Raw genomic sequence first — 25,675 nt, forward strand, 5'->3', positions numbered from 1 at the left:
TCCTGGCTGATGGTCGTCATTTATCCAGAGTTGCAGCAGACGTTATTTGTTTCTGCTTTTCCATGGTCTACGGAAAGTGCAATTACAACAATTACAGATGAGAAGTCACACTAGCTTCAGGCTACAGACCCACTTTGTTGGACATATACGGGATGTGAACCTCTGCTTAACAAAACCAGGATTAACCTTTCTTTTCGCTGTTTGATTAATTATCCTGCCATCATTACTGATTGGCCAATTAAGAGAGTAACAAATGAGCATTTGGACAGTGTAATGACTGAGTGAGGTTAAACGCAGCCTCCATCACACTCTCCATCATGTTTTCTCTGCTTCTTCAGATGGTAGCGAGATGAGCCTGCTGTCGTGGGGAGCAGATTGTGAAAGGCAAAGGTTTCAGCTAATTGTTTCCTCAGCTGTGCTGCAGAGTGGACTGTTTAGGATAGGCTAAGAATTTAGAGGCCCTTTTAGAGATGTGTTGTCTTAAACTTTCTCTGTTGTGAGAGTTTTTGTGGCTTTCAGCAACAGAATGCAAAGTATGAGGCCACCATTTTGTCAAGGAGAAAAACTAGGAAAGGGAACGAGACCGGCAAGTTCTTTCCAAGCAACAACAAAGTGACAGTCTGGTGTTTCCTGTGCTCATGTTCATGATTGAATTTATCGTACACATACACATTAACAAAACAAAGAAATTACCATTATATGTTGCTAATATGTTATCCAATTTACGTGTTGAAGGAAACGTAATTGCTGCCTAGATTATGTTCACGTGCAAAGTTTTTTCAAGAGAAGAAGGTGCTGTGTTTTTGTGCTGCATGAACCCTGTAGGGAGGTGGTTAGGGGTGGATGGGGTCGTACAAAGCTTGTAGTTAGGTTTTGGTTGACTTTGGTTAAGGTTAGGTGTGGTTTTGATTAAATGTTAAGTAAACACATTGTGTCTTGTGCTTCAAATCATTTTTTCAATTTTCCCCTTACCTTAAACAAGTATGAGTGCCTAAACACTTCAGACATGCTTTAGGTGCTATGAGCAGATATTGTATTGCAAGAGCAAATTAGAGCAAATTAAATACATTGTCCGGGAACATTTAGTTAATATTGTCAACTTGTCAAATATGTTAATTCCTTTTTTCCTCATTAGGTTGATAAAAACAGTCCTGTTGGCATTACATTTCCTGTTACTCTGTAACTGTAGTTTCTTGTTGCAAATGAGATGTATATAAATGTAATTTCTAGGAGACAGGGTTGTTATGAGCACACTAACATAATGTCAAATTCTATTGATTGGTACATGCCCTTTTGTGACTACTAAATTATTCATATTAAGCCTCCATATATGCATTGAGCAATCAATGTTTTTGGCCATAGCTAGAAAACATTGTAGTCCAGAAGCAATCAGAGATACAACAATGTTGTCTGGTAGGTTATGAGTAACTGTAATTGTTGGACAATAAAAAGTTTAATGTCCTGCTTGCTTTGGTAGTCTGGACAGTTCAGTATCTTTCAGCTCTCATACATCATACATACCTCATAGTGTAGGATCCTCATTGCCACTATTGTTCTCTGTAATACAAGAGAGAAAAAGACATTAATTTAACAATAAGCTGCAGACACAACAAGCAAAAGCACCAAACAAAACATACTGTAGTCTAAAGCTGAAGTATTCATACATATTTATGAAGTGAGTTGTTTGTTCCCTGTATCCATCTCTTGACAGCAGTTTTGCAATTATTTATGGATTCGATGTTTTAAGTGGAACAGGAAGACTATTTCAGGCAGTAGCTGTTCATGAGCACACAACTGCTCATGAAAACAGATGGCAAACACAAAGTAGTGCTTATTTATTTTATCAGGAAAAGATAAATATAGCAAACACAGGCCGAGAGAATGATTGCTGCTTTTATAATGTATGATCTCTGCTCCCTCCGTTCAGCGGCATCTGAGACTCTATCAGTGAGAACTGAGACTGATGAATGTGTGGAATGTAAGCTGACGTCACAGGACGTACCGTAGCTGCAGTCACATGGCGAGGTAAACACAAGTAGCTGTTTGGCCTGCTGTGTGTGTGGGTGGCACCAGGGGCTCTGATCAAGAGCATCCAGGAGCAAAGTGTTCCTTCAAGAGAGTTTTGCTCCATGTTGTTGAGTGTGAAAAAAGAAACAAATGCTTTGTGTATTTTTACTAGGATTCCTTCCATGTTTAAACAGCAGACTAACAAAGTTTTTTAACAATGTTTTTCTAGCTTGTGGTTGGCCTTCATGCTGTTCCAGATCCTGAGCACACATGCGTACACGGACATCATTACACATCTGTATGCACACACGGACATGAAAACAGAGCCATGTACAAGCGTATATATAGGGATATACTGTATGTTTACTGTAAACCTGTACACATGGATGACTGTATACATGGTTAAACTCACAGACATGCGGTGTAAACACACAAAAGACCAACTTTGTTATATATACAGAGATATACTGTAACAAACAAACATGCATTTAAACTCAGTCATTACAGCCAGTTGTAGAATGTAACTAAGTACATTTACTTGAATCTTTCCATTTTATGCTACTTTATAGCTATAAAAGCTATATTGAGTTTACAAGGTAAAATGCAAATAGTTTAAATTAGCTTCAACAGTTAACAGTTATATGACACTGACAGGGGGAATCATGCTCAATACTAAATACATTTAGTTGTGATACGTTCAGCAAGTGTTCTGTCTGAAAACAGCCCTGCATTAAAACAGCGCAAGGGTCTGCGTTGGTGGTGTGTTGCTTCAAGTAACGTGAGATGTGAAACACATCAAGTTTGAGTCGCAGATGCGTGATTTGAAGTCTTCTCAGACACCAAATCACTGCACAGAGGTTTATAATACTAGAAGACAGGATCTTACAACTCTGGAAACGTATCACGGTGCAAATAATTTTCTCTTTCCCCACAACGGTCGCCAGTTAAACTGTAGAAATTCGGTATTCGCTTTACAAAGTAACCCACCAGGAATGTATACTTGCATGTATGTGATTGGCCATGACATCGTATTGCGCTGCAGCAAAAGCTGAGCCAGATTCACCCCCACTGGGCTGCTGGCTCATTCAAATGAATGTCATCTCTGTTTTGGTTCAAATTTATCTCTCTCATCAACCTCATTTCTAAACATCGCAGGCAGCTGTTTTCAGCATGCAAGCTCTGCAAAACTGTAAACTGTACGCTACTTGTCCAGCACCAAATGACAGACACAAAGTTAGCAACAAGCTGGTGAACATAGTGAACATAGACTTTTCCCTAGAAGTTGCAGGAGACCAAAACAGAGCTAAAAGGAGAGTGAATATTGGACGTACATTCGCCTGGTGGCCAGAAACATGGCTCCAAACTATTAATGTTATTATTAGAAGTTGTTTGCTAACACGTTCACCATAACAACTGTATGATAATGAAGATGATAATATGTCAATGTTGTGTTTACATCATTGACATATTTACAGAAAATGCTTTAAGTACATTTTTGAACGCAGAACTTCTTTTTGAATCCTTCAAATTTTTGGTATTACTACTTTAACTTAAGTAAAGGATCTCAATACTTCTTCCACCACTGGCTTACACACATATAAACACATATAAAGCATGTATGCACTTTCACTGTTTGAAATAGATGTGCCTCTGCAGTGGGATACATCATGATATACCTTATACCATAATATACATTAAGATGGTATATATTGTGTATTGCTTGCTAAGCCTCAGTGAACCCCAGTGAGGGTGTGATCGAAGAGAAGAGGGCTTTCTGTCACTCACGGAGCCTGCAGCCTATTTCCCCTGTGGACAACCAGCATCACCTATATCTTATCCCCCTGTTTGCTTTGCTTTAAGCTGGGTTTCCAGGATGGCTATCAGCATGATGGCTCATTCTTAATGGCTCCATGCTTTGCCTCATAGAGAGAAACCCACCAGAATGTATAGGGAAAGCCGTCTCTTGTTCCCCTGTACCTTCGTGGTCCCCGCAGACCCCCGCATTCCTTCTACATGGGGAACTAGAGCCCTCTGTGAATTTCACTGACAAAGTAAGCGTTTTACAAGCTAATGGTGGAAAACCTGCCCATGGGGCTGACCTGAGCCTCTCCTAGGGGAACAAGCTCTGTAAGGCAAATCCTTCCACCTGCAAAAAGAGGAAGCAGAGATTTATGCCCCCACACAGGTACACATGCTGTTTATTAGAGGCTGGCATTCACACACTTTCATGCATGCACACACGCACGCTTTGAGTACATCAGTCAGTGCATAGGTGCTGTCTGGACTGTACATTTATGTTTCTACATCAGTGATTTATAAAGGATGTTGGGATGTGATTTAAAGGCGTATGCTTGAGCGGGCAGTCGCTGTCTGTTTGTTTACTGGAGTCCTGTGGGAATCTTGATGGGATTGTAAATGTTCTTGTGCAGCTGAAATAGTGGGGTAGATGTGTGTGTATTTATGTGTGTGTGGTCCTCTCTCGGATGAGCACAGACAAAACACAGAACACAGACCTTGCTGAATCAGGCCTGTGAATAAAAGATGAAATAATGCATGCTCTGGAGGCAGCATGCATGCACAAATTCCCATGTTGCTTTCATAACATTGCCTTTGACCGAACTCTGTATTCTCATATACTCATTCCCTATTCAGTGAATTAGCTTATAGCAAAGCTTAAGTTGGATACTACAGCTAGAACACTGTAATATCAAAAAGTAGATTTCCACACGTCATTCAGCCAAAATTAGCACAAAAATCCAGTGTGTTTGCGTCGGTTCACATGTCAAGGTCAGGTCCAAATTGTTTTGTTATTCAACTGTTCATTAACTCTGAAAACCCCTTCTGACGTAGATTGCCTCCTCCAAAAGAAATATTGCCTCCTGTCCCCGTCAGACTTATGGCTTCATAAAAACATTTTACAGTGGAACTATAACACCCAGCCCTGTTGTCTGAGACCTGCACTGTGCACTGAACTAGCACAAATCTATCCATTTTTCAATGCTCAAATAAGCCGTTGTGAGCAACAAAATAGGGAAATATGTGGCTTTACTCTTTTCATCGGCTTACACTCCTAATCGTCTGGCCTTTCATAATGTAATTCATAAACGTTACAGAAAGTCTTAAAGAAAACACATGAATCAATATTAACATTTCCATTTTGTGATGAAAGCTCAGCTGGAAAATACCCAAGTGGCTAAAGGAGGCTGAAGGGCTGAATCACCGAGTTGATGGATGATGGGGAAATGCACTCTTTATCTCGAAGCTGCCCATCTTTTTTTGATGAACATGGAGCCAGGCCAATAACACATGAAAAGCACGTAAAAGAGAATATTTTTGTACTCTTGATGTGTATCTAATTATCCAATCAACACGCAGGTGCAGTCACCTGCAGGGAAAAGTATGGACCACAAAATGAGTGACAGCACAAGTTTAACCTCTGTATTTCAGAGGAAGACGAGCTTAGATCTATTAAATGAAATGCAGCGTCATAACCTATTTATTCTGACATAACTCCTCGAAACAAGTGTGCTGTGGTCGTAGAGTAGCCACCATTGTTGACTCACTGTACACCGTTTGAATCAACTGTGAATCAAACCACACAAAGCCCACTGGCACCTTGCAGACTGTACAGAGCAGAGGCTTGTAAAACAAACAAACAAGTGAGTGCTGTGTTCCCTTCTCAGGAGGCCCCAGCAGTAATCCTGACTGGACCATTATACGCTAATGGCGTTGGCATGCTGTTTTGAGGTGAGCTGCCAGGTCTACCCAGCCAGATCCACTCTTTTTCACCCAGCTGAATGTGCGGAGCTGGGAACCTAACTGCTTGTGAAGGAGTCGGCCAGAGCTCATGAGCAAGGAAAAACAGCGTGTACACAAATAATATCGCAAAGAAATTAAGATGATACTTTTTAATCATGAAACCACATGGATGAGGCTTTAAAAATATTTTTAAATTATCCATACAGACTTTCATGAAGAGATTTTTCGCTTTGTCAGTGACACACATTTCATGCCATCGTGTTTGATCGTTTTTGAGGTCAGAATATGGGGTACTCCCATTGAGGTTTTCTCTGGGCCACGGCATCCTTGTGGCCTGTGTTTTCACCCTGGGAGACTGACAGATCTATCTCTGGTAGAGACTCATACACTGGGTTTCTTCTAGGATCAGGCTAAGTCTCTCCCAGGAAACGTAAAGACGATAAATCCCATTAGTCACACTTCAGAAATTAGAAGAGTCTGAGTAAGAAAGTGTGAAGAGTAGGGGAGGGGTAAACAGAAGCTGGAGTGCAGATGCAGTGCTGGTGTGTGAAATATATCATGGGATCATACTTGTGCATGTGAGCGTCTTTAGTGCACATGCGAGTGTGGTTTTGTTCATTAGAGTGTGTGCGTGTGTGTGTGTGTGTGTGTGTGTGTGTGTGTGTGTTTGCTTTGCAGGCCGGTGCACGAGAGAGAGAATGTGAGAGTGTGTGGATGCCAAACAGCTTTTAGGTGTGCGTGTGCTAATCTTCGCATACACACAAGTGTGTTCCTCATTCCCTGCACACGGCCCCCACCGCTTTGGCAGCCCACCTCAATAGTTCCCTTCCCTCCAGCGATGACGCAAATGACCCACGATGACTGACCCCCTCGGTAAAACCTGTAAAACATTAGCCAGCGTGAATAGGAATGATTCTCCATGCTCTCCCCTCAGCAGGCAGGCAGGGAAGGATTTATAAGTGTCCTCCCAGCGGACGGCTGCCGTGCTCGGGGTGGATGTGGCAGAGGAGAAGGTTCGGCGAGGTTTTCAGAGTCCCTGGGACAAAAAGCCAGACAGTTTGGGTCAGAAATTTGTGTCTGCCTGGACCTGAGCCTTTCCACACTCTATTCCTGCAGTTTTACTGTATACTGTACACACCCCTCAATTCTTAGCACTTTAATATCTATTTTCCTTTGCATTCTCGCATTACTATTGCCTTGTGTCCAATTAAATTCAGTTGAAGAGATTTTCCAAGGAGGATGATAGTTTATTTAATCAAAATGTGAGAGTGGAAAATGCAAAGAGGGAGATATTAAATGCATTTTGAATAGAAAGAAGTTAAAGAGTCACACTTATCCACTTTGTTTGTTAATCATGTGAAAATCGTTTTTTCATCAGCAAAGGCTGTTTCTGCAGTCCAAATGTTGCATTTAGAAATCTGTAAGGCTGTCAATTATAAAGAAAGTCTTTGTCTATCTACACTTCAGAGCAGGAAATAGATAAAGAGCACCACGTAGACCAGAGGGTTCAATTATCAAAGCTTCCTGCACTCAAAGCTTAGGTGGCAATTAATGGAGATTTTAAAATTCATGTGAGGTATTATACTATAATAGTTTCTCCAGCTGGGGCAGCACAGTTCTCCCATTATCCAAGAAGGGAATCCTGAAAATACACATTTTTTAGATTTGTTAATAAACTGTCATAAAACAAAAAGGACAAATTCACAAAGAGGGTCCCAAGAGAAAACAGCTATATGACACTAATCATGAAAATACCTCCACCTGGGGGTGCAAAACAAGATTGCACCTCATTGTCAAAGCCCTGATGAGCAATATAGAGTTACTGTGGCTCTAACACCCATGAAAGTGAGTACAAGGATCTTTGATTGTTGCCTTGATGGTGTCCTTACGACTAAGCCGCTGTCATTTCTGAAGCCTTCATATAGTGAGACTTAGTATCTGACCTACTTTCTTTTTTGTCGACTGAAATGAAAGTGAGTGCAGGGATGTCTGAGTCAAGCACTGCAGACGCCAGAATATCTTTGACAGAGAGCAATGATAAAAGAACAAAGGGGGAATAAGTAAGATATATATTTTGAGATCTCGAGGCAGTGAATGTGAGTCTGAGTGCATGTGTGTGTGTGTGTGTGTGTGTGTGTGTGTGCACTTACGTAAGCAGGCATATGTGTGAATGCATGACTTTGCAGACCTAACTGTAAGTGAGAGCATAGAGAGTTTAATTGGACAGAGAGGCTGTGCATAAAACCCTTGGGTCAAGCTGATTGGAAATCCTGCAGACTGATATCCTGGCCCCTCAACACCGCCTTAATTAACCCAACCATACTGTAAGATCAGCACTCTCTCTTTATCCCCTTCCCTCTTCTCCAACCAGAAGATCTCTAGTCGGCACTTCTTGCAACTGTGTCCTCATTGGACACTGAGTTTGGGTTCTGGTAAATCCAGAGTGCTAACAAGCTAACACAGCTACTGAAGATCTGAGTCGACACACATCAACTCCACTCGTATGAAGCCAGTAATGAGGGACAAAATAGGACACGGGAGGCAGAGAAAGAAGAATGAAAGCCTGATCATGAATGAATGAATGATTAAGAAACACTGCTAGCAGTTAAATGAGCTATATTAGGACGAGGCAGTTTCCGGTTCCCTTTCCAGACAGATTTAGAAAAGTACTCTGTAGTAAGTTGGTGACAGTGGGTCGGGCTCATTGCGAGGCTTCAGGTCGATCAGTATGAGAGTTGAGCTTCACTATGGGTGCTGCTGCTGCTGTAGCTCCCACCACTTCGCACCCACAGGGAAGTGGTTCTCAACTGGTTATTGGCGGGAGCAAGTCAAACAACAAGCATATTCCAGTAGTTTGTTTGTGCTTTGACACCATGGTGTTTACCCAGCACCTCAGAGGCACGGCAGCTCGCTGTGGGCTGTGGCTCGGAGCCATGGTGGTGGACAGGGCATGGCTGCATACTGGCATCCACACTGCTGCCCTCTTAACACTCTGGGTGAGAGGAAGCCTGGGAGTTTACTTGGCTGGCACTATTTTGAGTCATGAGAGTGCAGCTCATTTACAGACGGTGGCGGGCATATTTTGGCTGGCTGATTTCTTTGTATTTCTGACATTTTCATCTACTTATGACTATCCTTCCCATTATTTACCTTTATGCCTATAAATGTTTCGATACAAACTGTCATCGAACTGGACGGTAAATGACAGGACTTAGGACAAAGACACAGGTTAAAATCTAAATGTGTAAACATCCCTCTTCTACATAAGCAATTCAATCTTAGAGTGACCACACTGTAAGAAACTGGGGACAAGATCCATGTCCTCATTTTGGGCAAAAAGACAGTGTTTTGTATCGGCAACATAGGTTGAGAAGTATCCTTCTGCCGCAGCTTAGCAATGAAACATCATCCAAGGTAACAAAAGAGGGAATTTTGTACCAGAAAGACTGCTCTTTCAAAAGGTCAGTTGATAACCAAAAAAAAAAAATTTTTCACTTGCTTACGGTATCTAGTCATGCAGAACATGCTGGTTTAATTTGTCCAAGTTTTGAAATATCCCTCCACCCCAACACAATGACGGTGAATGGAATTTTGTTTTTGGTGCTCACAGCATTGAAAATAACATTCAGAAATCAACAGCAGCATCTCTTTCCAGGAACATTGTCTCTGTGAATCTGGATGTTCCACAGACCTCATTGTACACAGGCCTCATAGGTAGAAAATAGTTCCAAAGAAAACTGTTGACAGTGAGGTTTGTGGGTTATCCACAGTAACCGGGACATTGTTCCTGGAAAGACACATTGCTGTTGAAGTTTTTAAATGTAATTCTGCAGTGCTGTGGGCACCACAAACAAAATTCCATTCATGTCCACAGTATTGGGGTGGAAGCAGAAATAAAACAGATATCTCAAAACCTGGGCAAATTAAACCAAAACTACCTGCATGGATAGAAACCACTTTCCAACCAGGGGAACCAGCCAGCATATGGAAAGGTTGTAGAGTAGCCTAAAATTTAACCTAAAAATAATGATGTGGCAAACAAATATCTATCTATTAAAGTTCACCACCTCAACCCCACATGCTGCAATTGAGAGTGCGTGAAAACTAGTTAGCAACTAGAAACAGAAATGGAAAAAATGATTCAAACTTCCAGCCTCTGCCCCCCCAAGTGGTCGTGGTCTGAATGCAAACTTGACCAAACATACTGAAAGAAAGATACAGAAACTAAACCTTAATACTGACAATCTCAGTTTTAAAATCATGACAAGTGGTGTAGATGAAGGGGTACTTGAGCTCAGTATGAGTTTATCATTACTCATTTCCAATTCATTTTATGGAAAGATCCCTTTTACTTGGCTGCACTGTCTATTACCATGCAGCTGAACTACCGTGTTATCACTTCTCCCTCTTGTTTGTTTCTTGAGAGTATCACTCTGGATCATGACTGTACAGTAAATCTCCAGAATGCGTTCACAATGGAGCCAGAGTCCCATAAAAATGCCTTGGACCTTATTGAGTGTGTCATGTTACTCTGGTAGCTATTGTGCCGTGATTGAAAGACGTACTTCCACTTTCAAAGACACAAAGAATTTTTTGTCCCGAGGAGTGGTTTTAGTCTCTGATAAATCACGAGTATTGCTATAAGTGATGGAAAGCCACTGCTAGACCTGGCTTATTGTGAGTTATGGGGCGGCATAATGAATCTAGCAGAGGGTGAAACAAAGGGCATAACTTCTACAAAGTTGTTATTTTTCCCAGTAGGTGCACTGGAGCTTTAGGACAAAAACAAATCCATTTGGAAATTTTACTGCTTCGGCTGTGTTATGCTGCTGGAGGGTGTCCATGAAAAACCAGGAGATATCTAAGAAATCATTCATGTGTGGTTTTACCTCTTCAGACATAATATTGGCAGCGAAATGTCATATCTTTTAAGTATAATCTTAGATTGCTCTCCTCCATCAAAACAATGTAATACAGCTTGAACAAGACTTTTGGTTTTTCTTTTTCTTTTTTTTAATCATTGTTTGTAAATGAACTTGCTTGAGCAGAAGACATATAGCCTCTTTGTGTTGTCATATGTCTTGTTTTGTTTTTGTTTTTACAGTGATATATACTGTACATATTTTAGCCTCTGTGAGATTATTGTCTAGTCTGCAGTTCTTTGGACTCTTGTGACTGATATTGTTGCTTTTTGTCTTTGAAAAAGATAATGTTTGTGTACAGTAATTTCATGTTTATTCTAACACCGGTGGTTTGAAGTTTCAAAGCACTAACACCAAAATTGTGTTTACTGATTTTCCAGCACTGGTAAAAAAAAAAACGTTTGAACACAGTGGCACCAGACTGCATCCACTGTTTGGTTTAGTAATTGAGTAGCACACCATCCACATGTATTTGTTGATCACATTTTTGAGCCAGTCTCAGAGGAAATGAACCCCACTGTGGCCTGTAAAGTCACTCTGTGCACGGAGCTATCTGTGGCGCTCAAATTTTATGCTCAGCTTTGATTTTGTGTGGGTTTTTTGTTTTGGCACATCAAAGGGTGCATGTAGACTTCTGTGTAGTCTGGGTCTGTCTCTCAGTGCAGGGGGATGAAAGGTTGGGTTACATCAGACCAAAAGGCTGTTAATGTGTGTGCGCCTGGAGAGCCTCACTGATACTAGGACCTTCTAATGGAGCAGGACTCCGCTGTGACCATGGAGGAGCTGCTGCCAGCTCCTATACTGTAGAAACAAAACCCTGTCGTCAGAGCAGTAAAGAATAAGACAAACAGCTCACTGGCACTCACTTTACAGTCATTTACATCTCATACATGAGCCTTTTGCACAGCTGATTGCTTATTAACTTCCTTTTCCATCTAGTATGACTATTTTAATTCATGAGAAGGTACGTGCACGCTTGATGGAGCTTTGAAGTGGCTCACAGATAGTATCACGCTGGCGATCGGAGAATCCAGGCACTTCATAGCTGTAGTCCTCGGGCGAGAAAATGGAGGATGAGAGAATGAAGATGTTTGTTGAGAAAGGGCAAACCTCTCATATTGCGTTTCTTTGGGGAAAAAACAACTCATAAATGTCAAACTGTAGAAAAGCAATAAAGTAAAGTTGCACTTTATGAATGGGTCTTCATGGGTCTGCATCTTGTTGTGTGTGATTGTTATGATGGAGACCTTGTTTGCTTGCTGTCAGGGTCACCACACTCTGTGGAGCAGTACCCATTGTTACCAGAACCTTGACCAAAGGATGAGGTGTACAATAGCTATCCCACAAAGTAGCTGACAGACCAGATTTGTGTCCTGCCCAGTTAAATATGATGCTGGTATGGTGATCAAAATGTAAACAAAGGCATCACCAACATTTGAAACACAGGATTTAAACCTGCTATGACTTGATTTACAGCACAGGTCTTTAAAGGCCCTGAAAACATATTTTCTTACTATGAGCGAAGGGATCCTACATGCAGCTTTCTACCAAAGTTGGAACAGTTTTGCCTAAAAAATGTTATACATATAATATATCATAATTTCCCACAGTCCAAGGAGATGTATTCCAATTGTTCATTTTATTCAGTCCTTAACTGTACAAAACCAAAATATATTCAGTTTATTATCATATGTGACAAACAAAAGAAAAGACTTCACACTTGAGAGGCTCGAACTGGAGTATGTTTGGCAATTTTGACTGAAAAATGATTAAAACAATTAATCGAATATCAAAACAGTTTCCAATTAATTTTTTGTCAGTCGACTAATCAATTAATTGACCGATCACTGCAGCTCTATTTGACACACTTAATCCAGACAGATATCTTAAAACCTCAGCACATAAAACTAAGACTATCTGCATGGTTAGACGCCACTAGAGGTACAGAAAGTGAGGAAAAAGGGTAAACATAAAGTAACATTCTTCAATCTTCAATTCAATATACAGTACAAATATAGCTGTACTTTTTACAGTCAAATGTTTACAAACTAAACTACCTTATAAGAGGCAACAGGAACAGTAACTTCACTATTGTATTTGTTTAGAGCTATGCAGCACTGTGGAAAAACTCTCCACAAAACAACAGCGCTGTCCAGACAGGCCCATAGCACTGCCGACCGAAACCCACCGTTTTCCTAATGTTTTCACTCACAGCATGAATTATCAGTTTGGCTCTTATACTGAGCCTGTTGCCTCAGTGTGTTCAGCAGCAATTTGTCACAGCGACATGCTGGGTTTCTCGGGGCTTCTCAGTTCTGGGCCAGAAAGCCCTAACGGGGGGGGGGGTTAATGTAGACTCTCCTGCAACGTGTTCACCAAAAATCAGTGACAGAGCCGCACTGATACATTTGGTGACTCCCAAGAAAGTGGAAAACGGGTTTACGAGGCCTGTGGGAGGACACAGTGGCTGGTAATTAGACAGCGTAAAAATCCTCAGCCTCCACCAGCCCCTTAGGCAGTGAATAGGAGCTAAAGTAAACCAAACCTGACTGTGAAATTGCATTAGACGTCTGTGCTTAATGGAAAGTGAAAAAAATAGACAAAACCCATTTTTGCATTTATGAGCGTTTCCATTCCCCCCACACTTCCTCGACTCTTTGCATCACCACTCCTGCTCCTCCTCCTTTCTGCTACAGCACAGTATATCTCCATTATGGGGTTGCCTTTGTGAGGAGGCAAGTCTGTTGTAGGACGCTAACAGAAACAGGATGTGCAGGACTGTGGTTTGAACATGTCTCTGTCTCCGTTTTCCCACAGATGCTCCCCCGCTCGGATTGGGACCACAAGAGAGGCTCCCGAGGATCACAGGTTAGCACTGTCACCAGAAAGAGAGACACACACTAGTAATAATAATAATGATAAACAGCTGACAGGAAAACACACATACACACACACAGGAACTAGCTCCCTGATCTCTCTGTCACTCGCCTACACACACCTTATAAATGACGCAAATAGCTAGAAATCCTACAACTAACAGGCCTGTTCACCCACTCATTGTTCCGTGGTTAAACAGCATGTCCAGAGGTGTCACTTCCCACCAGAGTCCTTGTTGTACACTGTTAGTCTAAAGGACACAGGTCTGTGATTTGGCTGTAAGGCGCTGCATAAGCCATTAAAGGCCAGGGAATTGAAACTAGAAGGACTCAGCACACGGGGCACAGCTTGTAGAGGACACACACACACACACAGCCACATCCTTGAGATTACCTTTCCCATCTTTGGGGTGGCTGGTGTGTGTGCGTGTTTAGGAATTGATGTATTAAGCTGCTACAGAGCCACAGGGCAGGACTCTGGAGTACATGAAGAACAAACAATGCCCTTGGCGTTGGCATGGCCATGTACAGTATGTACATGTTCTTCTATCCGGAGGATATCCTTTAGAAATTAATAGAAGAGGCGTCTGTGCTTACAGTGTATGCTTGGGTAGCTATAAATGCAGAAAAAGTTGTGGTTGAGGGAAAATTATGGGATTTTTCTTGAATCGCGAGCATAACTGTGCAGCACAGGATTGGGCTTGAAATCAAATGACACACTGTATAATTTGCTAGAGATGCTAAGACTCATAAAGTGGTATATCTGTTCCCAAAATCAGCCTTACAGTATTATCCCCTCAGAGTGGAGACATTTTCAAATAGCATGTTACCCTTTTAAAATATTGTCCAAGGCTCATATCAATTTGTTATGTGGGCTTAGTAGGCAAGCACATATTTTTTGATTGATGGATTCCCTCAGCTGCCATTTAGACTCAGTGGTCAGTTCACTCTTCTTTTTATTTGGATTGGTGAAACACGTTCGTCAGTGGAATCCTGTAATAGTCCAGAGACTGACAAGACGCGTAAGAAGTCGAGGCTTATGTTGGCATCTCTCTCCATCTCGTGGCTATTTTCCCTTGGCTCATGCTCTCTTGGACCAGGTTGTTGGTCAGAGAGGCTGGTAGCGTTTCACTATGCCATGGCACCTCGTAGAGTGTGTAAATCACACACTCCACTCTTTAGCCGGTGACCAGAGCGCTTGATTGATCTCCACTGTGTCGTATTCGCCAACATGCACACATTAGCAGGCTCATTTTCCAAACCGCGTCTTTTTTCTTTTCTTTTTTTTCCCCGTCCAGAGCTTGCGGTGGATGTTTCAGCTTAGGAATTGACAGTGAAGTTATGTATGGAAAGAGCTATTTAAATATTTGTATTCGACTTGAAAACACATTGGTTTTGGAACATCACCCGGGGAGATTATCAGAGAAAAGAGTGTTTGTAGGCCCGGACCTTGTGACTGTTATTCTAAATTACAGAAAGGCTGGAAGAGTGGTTTGTGAGGCAGACAAGCCATGACATTGCAGTCATGTTGAAGATTTCTCAAAATCACTGTGAGCACTTCAAACACTTGAGATCAGCATTTCTTAAACTGCGGGTTTTGGGAGTTGACAAAGGTCACTGCCCTTTTTCTGGTTGGTCCCATCATGACGGCCTAGTAGAGTATTTTCTCATTAGATTGGGTCCTGTGGCAAGACTAAATGTAAGGCTGAAAGAGACTGAAAACATGTGCTGTTTTGACTGTCCTCTGCCTGGGAAATAATTGGATCTGCCACAAATAATACGTGCAACAGTAAAACACCTCTGAGCTAGTGCCATTTCTTTGAGAGAAACTGAGGAATAGAATGACGTTTAACTTGGTTTTATTTATAGTATGCCTGTTCAGTTAGCAGGACTTTTAAAAACTCGTGACTGTGCCCGCTGCAGTGCTGATGATGGATATATGTTTAACCACTTGTATCTTGTGGTAAATCCTCGCTCTCTCATCACCCAGCATAAGCCATCTGTTTTACCTCATGCGTCTCTTTTGTTTGCTCTGACCTTTATGTCATAATTTCTTGCTTCTTCTTCTACCAGTCCGTCTGTGTGTCTGTGTCTCTATATCTGTTTTTGGCTCCTCTGCTGGAATCAAACACCCTGAAATATGTGGAAGGAAAAACAAGCCTCTCCTTGGAGATGAGATGGCTGCATGTTAGGGGTCAATTGGCTTGACCTTTCCCAGTAAATCTTTAATGAGGCAGTTATTCTTTTCTGTTTTGTTTTGATCCCCCCCCACATCCCCCCAACACAACCCCTTTTAATAAAATATGTAATAGCGTGTAATTGTATCCTGGCTGCAGCCGAGGACCTGGCTCAGCACGGCTTAGGTCTGCGCTGACGGAGGGGTTGTGAGGGGAGTTGGGTCGCGGTTGGGTGAGGGTTGGTTGGGAAGTGGGAAAGTGCAGTGCTGCTGGGCGTAGTTTTGGCTGTAGGAGCTGAGGCAGGGAGTGAGGAGGGTCTCAGTGGAGTTTTGTGTTACTGTTCTGCTGTGATTCACACTGTATCGCTGCTCTGTTATTTTAAGTAGAGAACATCACCATCTCCCCGGCTCCTCTTCAACTAATCCATCTCGACAGATGTAATCATGGCCATTACACTAACTGCACTGCCACTGAAATAGAAAACTGCACGCTAATGATTTTTCGAGAGTCCTGTGTAAATTAAATCAACCTAAGAAAAAATAATAGGCGCACTTAAGTACTTTTTTTATATATATATATATTCCCCAGCTTCTTGCTAAGCACATTCCTGCAGTGTGAGGACTTCTGCGAGGGGTTAATTGCAAGATAAGCACCGCAGAGTGTCTGTCAGCGTTCCTTATGAAGAGCCAGAGTTGCTTACATTATTGAAATGTGTTTACTAAGAGAATCAAATACCTTTCTTTCTCTAGGCCCCTGAGGCATTTGTCCAGTCTCTAGCTATCCTGTGGGCTACATTATATTCTCACCATTGCAAAATTTTAAGAAACCCACATATCACTGTTGTTTTACCAGAGGACTGTATGTTTAGATGTGAGAGCCGAGGGGTGAAAAGTGCATGAAGTGGACCTCCTCAGAAATTACAAAAATGTGACCTCTCTGTCTGTGAATCCCATTAATAATCATCATTAGACAGAAGGATCAGTATTTTGTTTGTTGCAAGGGTAAACATGTGGACACAGCAGGAGCTCCAACAATCCATCCATTCCATTGCTCCTTGTTGCAACGGTCGACGGTGTTGTTTGTAATAAATGACATTTCACATGAGAAATGTACATTTTGTGCATGCACGTATATGAAGTTTATGGGTATAAGTTTAAATATTATGTATGTATGTATGCACAGCAGCATTTAGCAAATCGTTTTCAGCATTATGTATTTTATCATGAATGGGTGTGGTTTGACTTAGTAATTCAGCATAAAAAACATTGTAAATAAGCTTTTAACGTTTCTAGTCAAAACTCCATCGATCTGGTATAATATCCAGCACTAAGAATTATTTGCAAATATTATTTGGTCCATTTTTGGTGCACATTATTGCAACTAAAGATACACAGAGCTGAGTAGGGCCTTGAGTACAGAGACGCTGTGTGGACAAACAGTCTTCACAAGTGATTGCTGGTTTGTTTTGACTGGCCCTTGGTTTGGTTTACATGAACTGCTGCGCGGGTGTTAATCTATGGCATGTCTATTGACGTACTGTTCCAAACTGTGTTCACACAGGCAATTAAGACCATTGATCACGTACACTGTTGTTATTCATAGTAAAATGTCATAACAGACTGGTTTAGTAGATGACTTGTATATATGTATATGGCTTGTTGAGGAGTCATAAAAACTGTTTATTGATGCTGGTAGTCAGTTTTATCAAATGTAGCATGTCAACAAAAGCTGGGAGCTTGTGACCAAATATCACACAGGGGCCGAATTACGAGGATCAGTGGGGGTGTCGCTGCTGGCATCAGTCCAATCAGGAATTTCCCTGCATAACACTTTTAAGTGGTGCATACTTATTTGCGAGTGTTTACGACTTTATTGGCTATTTAGTGATTTTGGGGTCGGCACCCATCATACTTTAAAAACATTGGAGTTTAGCATGCCAGGTGTTTTGTTGGAGAAATGCAAAAGATGGGCCATCCACAAAAATGTCAACTTGCTACAAACAGGAAATAATCTACATGCTCCAAAAATGTTCCTTCTTGGACAGCACAAGGTCACTACAGTTAATCCACAATGGCACGGAAATAGGCTCCTAAGTATTCAACATTCAACAGGCTAAAGTGCAACATATAGTGTTGTATAACTGCTTCATTTATTAGTATATATAAATATATATCAATATACTGTATATATTCCATATATTAAAGCAATAGTTTGACATTTTATACCCGAATTTGCTCTCTTGACCCAAGTCAGACAACCACATCACCACTGTCATGTCTGTAAAGCAAAGATCTAGAGCCAGCTAGCTGGCTCTATCTAGCTGCTCAGGTAGCCTAGCTCTGGGTGCAGAGTAAACAAACAAGATACAATGAGTTACTTAGTGAGCTTTAGAGGTGCTGGTGGGCAGTTTTTTGTTGCCTTTGGTCAGAGCCTGGCTAGCTGTTCCCCACTGTTTCCAGTCTTTGTGCTAAGCTAACTGGCTGCTGGTGGTGGGCTTCATATTTACCGTAGAAACATGAGAGTGGTATCAATCTTCTTATCGAACTCTCAGCAAGAATTTAACATTTAACAACCTCTTAGTGTTGCTGTCAGACAGTAAGTTATAGTTGTTTTCACTGTCTATCTAAAATCTCTCGGTCATCCAAAGTCAAACATTAAAAAGCCATTGTAAATTCAATAGGCTGGTGAGCAGCTCATCCAATGTGCCAATGTACTAATCTGACCAGATGAGGGGTTGTCAGTTGGTCACCTTTCCCCACAGTGCAGGCCTGCTGCTGCCAGCTGTTTTCATGGCCACCAACTTTGCGTGTCTGTTGCCTTTAGTAAGAAAGATTGATCCAACTCACTTGGAAACAGAATAATGATGAATCATTTTGAAACCAAGGAAGCTGTTGTTTCGATGATCAAAGAGGCAACCTTTTTTCTTTTTGTTCTATAATTTAAAGTCGTTACTCCCATGTCTCCTCCACACAACTCTCCGAGGTGCTGGATCCCTGTCTAACTCTGAAGGGTGTATTTCTCAGAATTTTTTTTCTTTTTTTAGAGAGGAGAGGAGTGTGAGCCAGTGGCAGACGGTTGTTGACAGTTCCCAGATGTGAATGTGTGTTACTATGAATGTGGTGCAGAGCAGCAGTAAAAAAGAGCATGTATGCTTAGGGAACCATTTAGAAATAAGTCTTGAAACATATAAACAGCCCCACTGGAAGGTTAAAATACATTGATTTTAATCACAGCGTTTAATTGAATTTACAAACGCTGCAGATGTGTCTAAGGAGAACATTTGCCTTTCAGAAAAATATTAATAATTTTGAAACACTCCATCATAACATCTGTCCGAAAGCTGTGATGCTTTTTCCCAGGCAGGGGTCACTCTATGGGCTCGTATGTGATATATCCTCCCAGAAAGTGAAGCCTGCTGCTACAGAGGTGGCCGTGGCTGATGAATGAAACTGATCATCTAACCTGACAGGAAATGCTTATATAACCTTCTGATATTATGTAACTTACTCACAATATGATCTGTTACAGTACAGGATGTCCACTGATGATTCAGGAAGTTTTAGGTTGCAGATTGTTGGAAGATTAGGAACATCAGGAGTTATCTTCCAGCCAAGACACAACTTTTCAAGAGATATGTAAAAGCTTGAGCCAGGGATGGCCGGGGACTCTACATTCTTTATCTTTCCCTGCAGCCAGCTTTGTTTAATAGCTCAAAGCTCTGACTCCTCGTCTCACAAACATTCTGTTGAGATTCAGAGAGGATTTTTAAAGATAGATATATTTTAATGCACCGATGTAATGGCTTGTATATTGCAGCAGACAGTTATTGCTATTTTTTCAGGTCAATAAGAATAGTACAAATTCAGTGGAAGCAAGATCCCCACTGTGTCTCAAAGCTCATGTCTCAAATGCTACCCATGCACGTGGAGCCTTTCACCAAACTTTATTTTTCATGTCAAGTGGCTTGCTCCCGGTGCAAAATCAAACCCAACACATTCATCATTCCCTCCCCTCCAATTTTGCAGTTGAAGTTTAAGCTTAGTCACACAATGCTTATTCTCCTTGCAAAGTGTGATTATCTGGATGCACACGTCATTGTATATTGAGTGTCAGTCTTTGTATATGTTACTTATGTTTTCACTCGACTTTTGAGTTGGCTGTGGTGTGAAAACAAGGGGTTAAGTTTGTAGAAGTTGCACATGAGTTTGTGTGTGTGTGTTTGTGTGTGTGTGTGTGTGTGTGTGTGTGTGTGTGTGTGTGTGTGTGTGTGTGTGTGTGCACGCATGCGTGTTTGGAGATGCTGGGACCAGCCAGATGTTCTCCAACAGCTACATTCTTGCTAAACCCCCTCTTTAGCAAACTCCTAAATCAGCCTGTAAATGAGCTGAGAGACAGGTGTTTACATCTTATCCTCACAGCATGCATTAGAGGAGAGTATAGGAAAGATGAGAGGGAGGCGAAGAAGAAGAGAAGATGTAGAGGAGAGGAGGGATGAGAGGAGTACAATAGTCATCTGTCCAGAAATGTTCCATCATCCGTCCCACAGGACATCTCCTTGTCTTTAAAAGAGATTAGCTTGGTCCCAGGGCTGGTCATGTGTCAGATTTATCAATAAATGTGTGTCATCATCACGTGTGGATCACCACATGTGGAGGAATGCCCTCAGACCCTGTGAACACACGCCTTTTGTATTTTTGCAGACCAACAGGAAAATTGTATAAATACAGTGACTTATCTGATAGGACTAGGAAAATAAAATGCAAAACCTTCACTGTTCCCACAAGTGGAAACGAATGAAAGGTGTTCACACATGTGTTGTTCAGGTCAACCTCTTGCCGCTTAGCCAGTGTAAACAGAATAATTCTGGGTGCCTGACAGCTGGTGTCAAAGTGAATGGGACATTGGGGGAGAAAAATCTGATAACATTCTTTGGGGAAAAAGGGAACTCGTGAGCTTATTAGATAAATTTGCTGGCAGCCAAGACTGACCTGTGTTTAGTTGTGGTTTTTCAACTGCTCTAGGCACAGCAATTAAGAGGGGGTGGTGAACTTTTCACTTTACCCTGCAAAAACAAGGCTGGCTCACACTACGCTGGTGCCTTCAAAGCTGTGGGGCAGACGGTCAGAAACAGACGATGGCTGTTGGCAGTCTGAGGGGTCAGGAGTGAGAAAGTCAAAGGTCAGACACTAGCTGAGACATTCCTAATGAGTCCATTCATTAAGCATCAAGTATTGCACAGCTGTGCTGAACATGTTTCGACCTAATGTTGTTGTTGAGATGTCAACCCCTACTACTGTGGAGTACCACTCCCTGCTCCTCCTCCTGCTTTTGCTTTCTCTGAGCTGAAAGGAGCCATATAGGTATAGAATAAAGCCTTTAATGTGTGAGGGGATGTAAGCGTGCATGTGTGTGTGTGTGGGCCTGCATGTGCATAGCTTGGTGTGATACCACAACTATAATACACATAACAATGTTTGGCAGAATCTCCGTCCGACACTGTGATTGAATATGTCTCCTATAATAGCGGTCCAAAATCAATCGTCTATTGTTTTCTTAGTTTCATATTTTTTTGTTTGGGTATTGTTTATGGGTATCATTTGTTTTATTTTGTGCCATGTTGGTTTTTCCCTGAGTTAAGTGCACTTTTGAAACATGATTTGGTAAATGGCTGTGTGCGCTGTCATTGTTCTCATATAATACATTCTCTATTAACATGGAACAAAGCTTCTGACGAATGTTAATTTCGACTGCTGGACAACTGACCTCCAACGTTATTTTTGCAGGCAGACTGTGATAGTTTCCAGATCAACTCCAGATCAAGTAAAAGTCCTGCATTTGGAATTCAATGCAAAGAAAAGTATGTAAGAAAGCAAAATGTAAATACACTAGTATAGTATCAAAAGTGAAATATATTTTAATTTGATTATTATTACTAATCATGTTACAACCCTAACCCTAATCCTAAGTCCAATAGTAACTCCTAAATCCTTTTAGTTCAGTTTTGTTCTCCACCAACTCCTGAGAAAAATATCTGGCTCTTTAGCTGCTAGATGCTCCACTATGTTCACCAACTAGTCGCCAAATTTGTCCGTCTGTGGTTTGGTGCTGGGCAGGTAGCATACAGTGGGTTTGTCAGAGCTATCAGTTGTCTGCTGCAACTGAAAATGACACTAATGAGAGCAGAGAGGCTGAATCAAAAGAATAAAGCAAAGAGCTAAAGTCACAACGGTCAGTAGAGTTGTGGAAAACTGTAGAGTCAGGTGATAATTCTTTATCATGTTACACACAGTAATATGACCCATTGCTTATTTCAACATATTGATTAGTGCAACTTCAAGTTAACTACAAATACCTCAGAACTGTACTTAACAATAGTATTTGAGTAAATGCACTTTGTCATTTCCACCAATGAGAAAGTTAAAACTATTTGTCTTCAGCATAGTTTGACTTCCAGCTCTGTAGCATAAAGAACACAAGTGATGCCAATGTCACCGTTAACCACATTATGTCCTCACACAGGAGCTGCTGACATAGTTTACGCACCTGCTCTTCACGCCTGCTCCAAGACACTGTACACAGCCGCTATCAGACCAGCCATTAATTAGCATCAACTCACATTAGTCACAGCAGCAATGATGTTTACGTCTCGTTTCTCTGTCTCCCTGTCACCCCATAGTCATCAGGCACCTCTGTCATGGTGGACATAGCCGTGATGGGAGAAGCCCACGGACTAATCACAGACCTGCTGGCTGACCCCTCTCTGCCCCCCAACACCTGCACCTCACTGCGGGCCGTCAGCAACCTGCTAACCACCCAGCTCACCTTCCAGCCACTGCACCGGCCACGCCCTGCTCCCCTGCTTAACCCCAACGATGCCTACACCTTCTCCGACTCAGAGGAGGGACCAGAGAAAGGAGAGAAGACGTCCATCCACAAGGTAAGGAAATTAATAAAGACCATGTGTCATGATTTACACTTTACTGGAAAGACATGCAGTACTAGGAAGTCTAGATGAAAGCGAGGATATTTCACCCAAATATTAAAAGTCAGAATTGTTAATCAAAAGGGCCATAAAACATTTTTTTGTAAACGGCTGAAATAATCCTTAGATGGAAGTGCAGTCCACTTTATTAAGGCCAAATGATTTATACGCCACACAGCGCTCCACACACATGTTAATCTTTCGGCCCATGTTTCAGCTAATGAGTGCTTCCTGCTCTCAGAGCTTTTAGCATCAAATGAAGGAGTTTATTTTCGTAGAGTTGAACGAAGAAAAATAGAGCGCGTCTACTGCTCGGAGCACTGTTCTCCCTTTCATTGCCACAGCTGTGTCAACATGACAGATGTGCAGAGCCAGACAGTGTGTGTGTGGGTGTGGGTGTGAGAGAGAGAGTAGAAGAAGGTGAACGCATCCCTCAAAAGGTTACAAAGGGGGACGAGTATGTGTCAACAAAACTGGAACCTCGCCGCGATTATGGATCCAGTTATTTACCTGAGAATGATACTTATCCTGCCTGTCTTGTAAGCTGGCGTGTGGTCGATGGCTGACATGCCATCAAGCCAATCGCTTGGCTGACAGGTGTATTTTTACATCGTCTGAACTTTGTAAAAGTAGCTAAGACAAACTGCGCCCGTGAAGTGGCCAGTGAGGCTGCATTCATTAAAACTCTGCTCCCCAGAGACGACGTGCCCGGCTCTAACTGCCCGAGAGGAGAATAGCTGGAGGAGTGGAGGTGGTTAGTGCAGCAGTGGAAAGCCCTGTGCTTGCTTTTCTGCCTCCTGGCTAAGAGTTTGATGTCCATCGTGGTTCATACTGATGCCTTTCAAGCATTTTTCCAAAACTCATTTTCTGTCCAACACAGGGCATGTGTCTCTGCTACAAAAAAAGCGGCTGCATTAGAAGCACATACTGTACAAACATCAAAAAACATGAACAACAAAACACACAATCACTTGTAAAATGGCTGAAGTTACATTGATCTCACTTTTCTCTCTTAAACAGTTCTAGAGATAATTTCAGTTATAAACTTGAATCAACACTAACAGCAGCAGGGATCAGCTGTCATTTCTTTTCCTTTTCTTTTTTGTGAGGATGGCCTGGTTTTGCTATGCTGTTGCCGATGGTGATGTGTGTGTGTGTGTGTGTGTGTGTGTGTTTCTGTCATGTGTGTTTCTGCTTTTGATGTGTGTCTGCAGGGCTTTCATTAAAATAATTTAACTATGGTGCAGCAAAATCATACCATAGCACCATTATTACAGTTTCAAAAATGGGAGTTAAATGCATATTTTCATGCAATTTTAGTATACACTGTACAAAACTAAACTACATTTTTCTAACCACAGCACTATCATATACAGGATTTTTTGAGGATCTGCATATATGGAATTTTATGTGCATAAATGTGTCAGTGCTGGTCTATGTGTGCACGTTCAGTATGCACTGATTGTTCATCATCCTTTTGTAGGTGTATGTGTGGGTTTTTTGCATTTGCGTTCACAAATTGATTAATCTGCAACTGAATTCAGCTCATGCAAAAATCTAAACAGTTTTCTGTTTTCATTGGGATTAAATTAAGGTTATGGTTAAGCCTCCAAAGTGAATGTAAGTTGGTGAAATGTCCACTAAAGTGACCTAAACCAACAACGTGTAAGAGTGTGTAGCTTGCAGTCAGTATGTGACGCCGTGCAGTGAATAGGCTCATTCAGAATTCTGAGGCGATCATTACTAGGTCACCCTGCAGAAGACTGAGAGAGAGAGCCTGCCATGTTTAGTGCCGCTGTGCCAAGCTGCTGCATGGCACCGAACAGATGGAGGCATAACAGGGGCACAGACCACTGGGAATCCCAGAGAAAGAGCAAAGAAAAGACATAAAGAAAGAGACTGAGAGAACGAGACAAAAGAGACTGACAGAGAGAATGGGAAGCAGAGCGGCAGAATGTCTGTGATGAAATGTATCTGTGCAATGCAATACTGACATTGTATCTAATAATGTACCATGAGGGGCTTCATTGGCGCAGCTGCCTGCCAACATCCTCCAGTCGGTGATGACCGCAGTGTTGAAAAAATGAAAGTGCCTTCAATGATGAAAAATGTTCCAGGTTATATCACCTGCATCATTTGTTTTATCTTGGCCAGATTCAGTAAAAACAACTGTCTCATCTAGATGATCCATTTGACTGCAGACAGAGCGAATAAGCACTAACTTTATCTTACAGGTGGGAGTACTTTTAGAGCTTTTATCCAAATGCAAACACAATTACGGCCTTGTTTTTAATTTTATTCCTGCCATTAGTTATTGGTGATGATTTTATTCATTTATAAAAAAAAGTGATGAGAAGGGTTTTGTTAACTGTATGTGTTTATATATATTTTCCTGTGTGTTTGCAGCGTCTTAGGCGGAGTCTCCACCCTGGTCTTCTGAGGAGGATCTCTTCCACATGGACCACCACAACCTCCGCCACAGGCCTGCCCACCATAGAGCCCGGGCCAGTCCGAAGGGACCGCAGCGCCAGCATCAAACCCTACCATGAAACACTCACCTGCAGGTACTAGAGTGATGTTGCCTAATTCCTATCTCTCAGTATAGACCTCTCCTATCCTCAGAAACTTCTTTTTGTAGATTTAGCAAGTGCAATCCCATTTTTACTAATTTCTTTTGTTTGGCATATTATTTTCTTTCTTCCCCAAAATTAGTTATATAGAATAAATATTTTCTATGTTTGAAGCAAACCCCTGGAATTTTGTGTTTGAATATACTGATTAGGTCCTACTGTGTGACATTGTACTATAGGTAAACACAACTGTGGTACAAATGCTTTAAGGAGGACTCCTACAATGACTACCACAGTATTACACATCACTCTGAAGGTTAAAGAGGTTTATTCCCAGCAGTGTGGCTGTAGTTCTACCAAAGACATCAGCATGAGTGAACAG

General features: G+C 41.7%; 1 protein-coding gene across 1 annotated transcript in view; it reads left to right on the top strand.

Annotated features, from left to right (window-relative positions):
- Window positions 1–25,675, top strand: part of LOC139286548 (cGMP-inhibited 3',5'-cyclic phosphodiesterase 3A-like) — a 64,433-nt gene that overhangs the window by 22,410 nt on the left and 16,348 nt on the right. The window contains exons 2-4 of the mRNA XM_070907379.1: window positions 13,506–13,556; window positions 22,418–22,678; window positions 25,130–25,287. Coding sequence (XP_070763480.1) covers window positions 13,506–13,556; window positions 22,418–22,678; window positions 25,130–25,287 — 470 coding nt within the window. The remainder of the gene's footprint in view (window positions 1–13,505; window positions 13,557–22,417; window positions 22,679–25,129; window positions 25,288–25,675) is intronic.

The sequence above is a fragment of the Enoplosus armatus genome, chromosome 6 (genome assembly GCF_043641665.1).
Source record: "Enoplosus armatus isolate fEnoArm2 chromosome 6, fEnoArm2.hap1, whole genome shotgun sequence".
Classification (NCBI taxonomy): Eukaryota; Metazoa; Chordata; class Actinopteri; order Centrarchiformes; family Enoplosidae; genus Enoplosus; species Enoplosus armatus.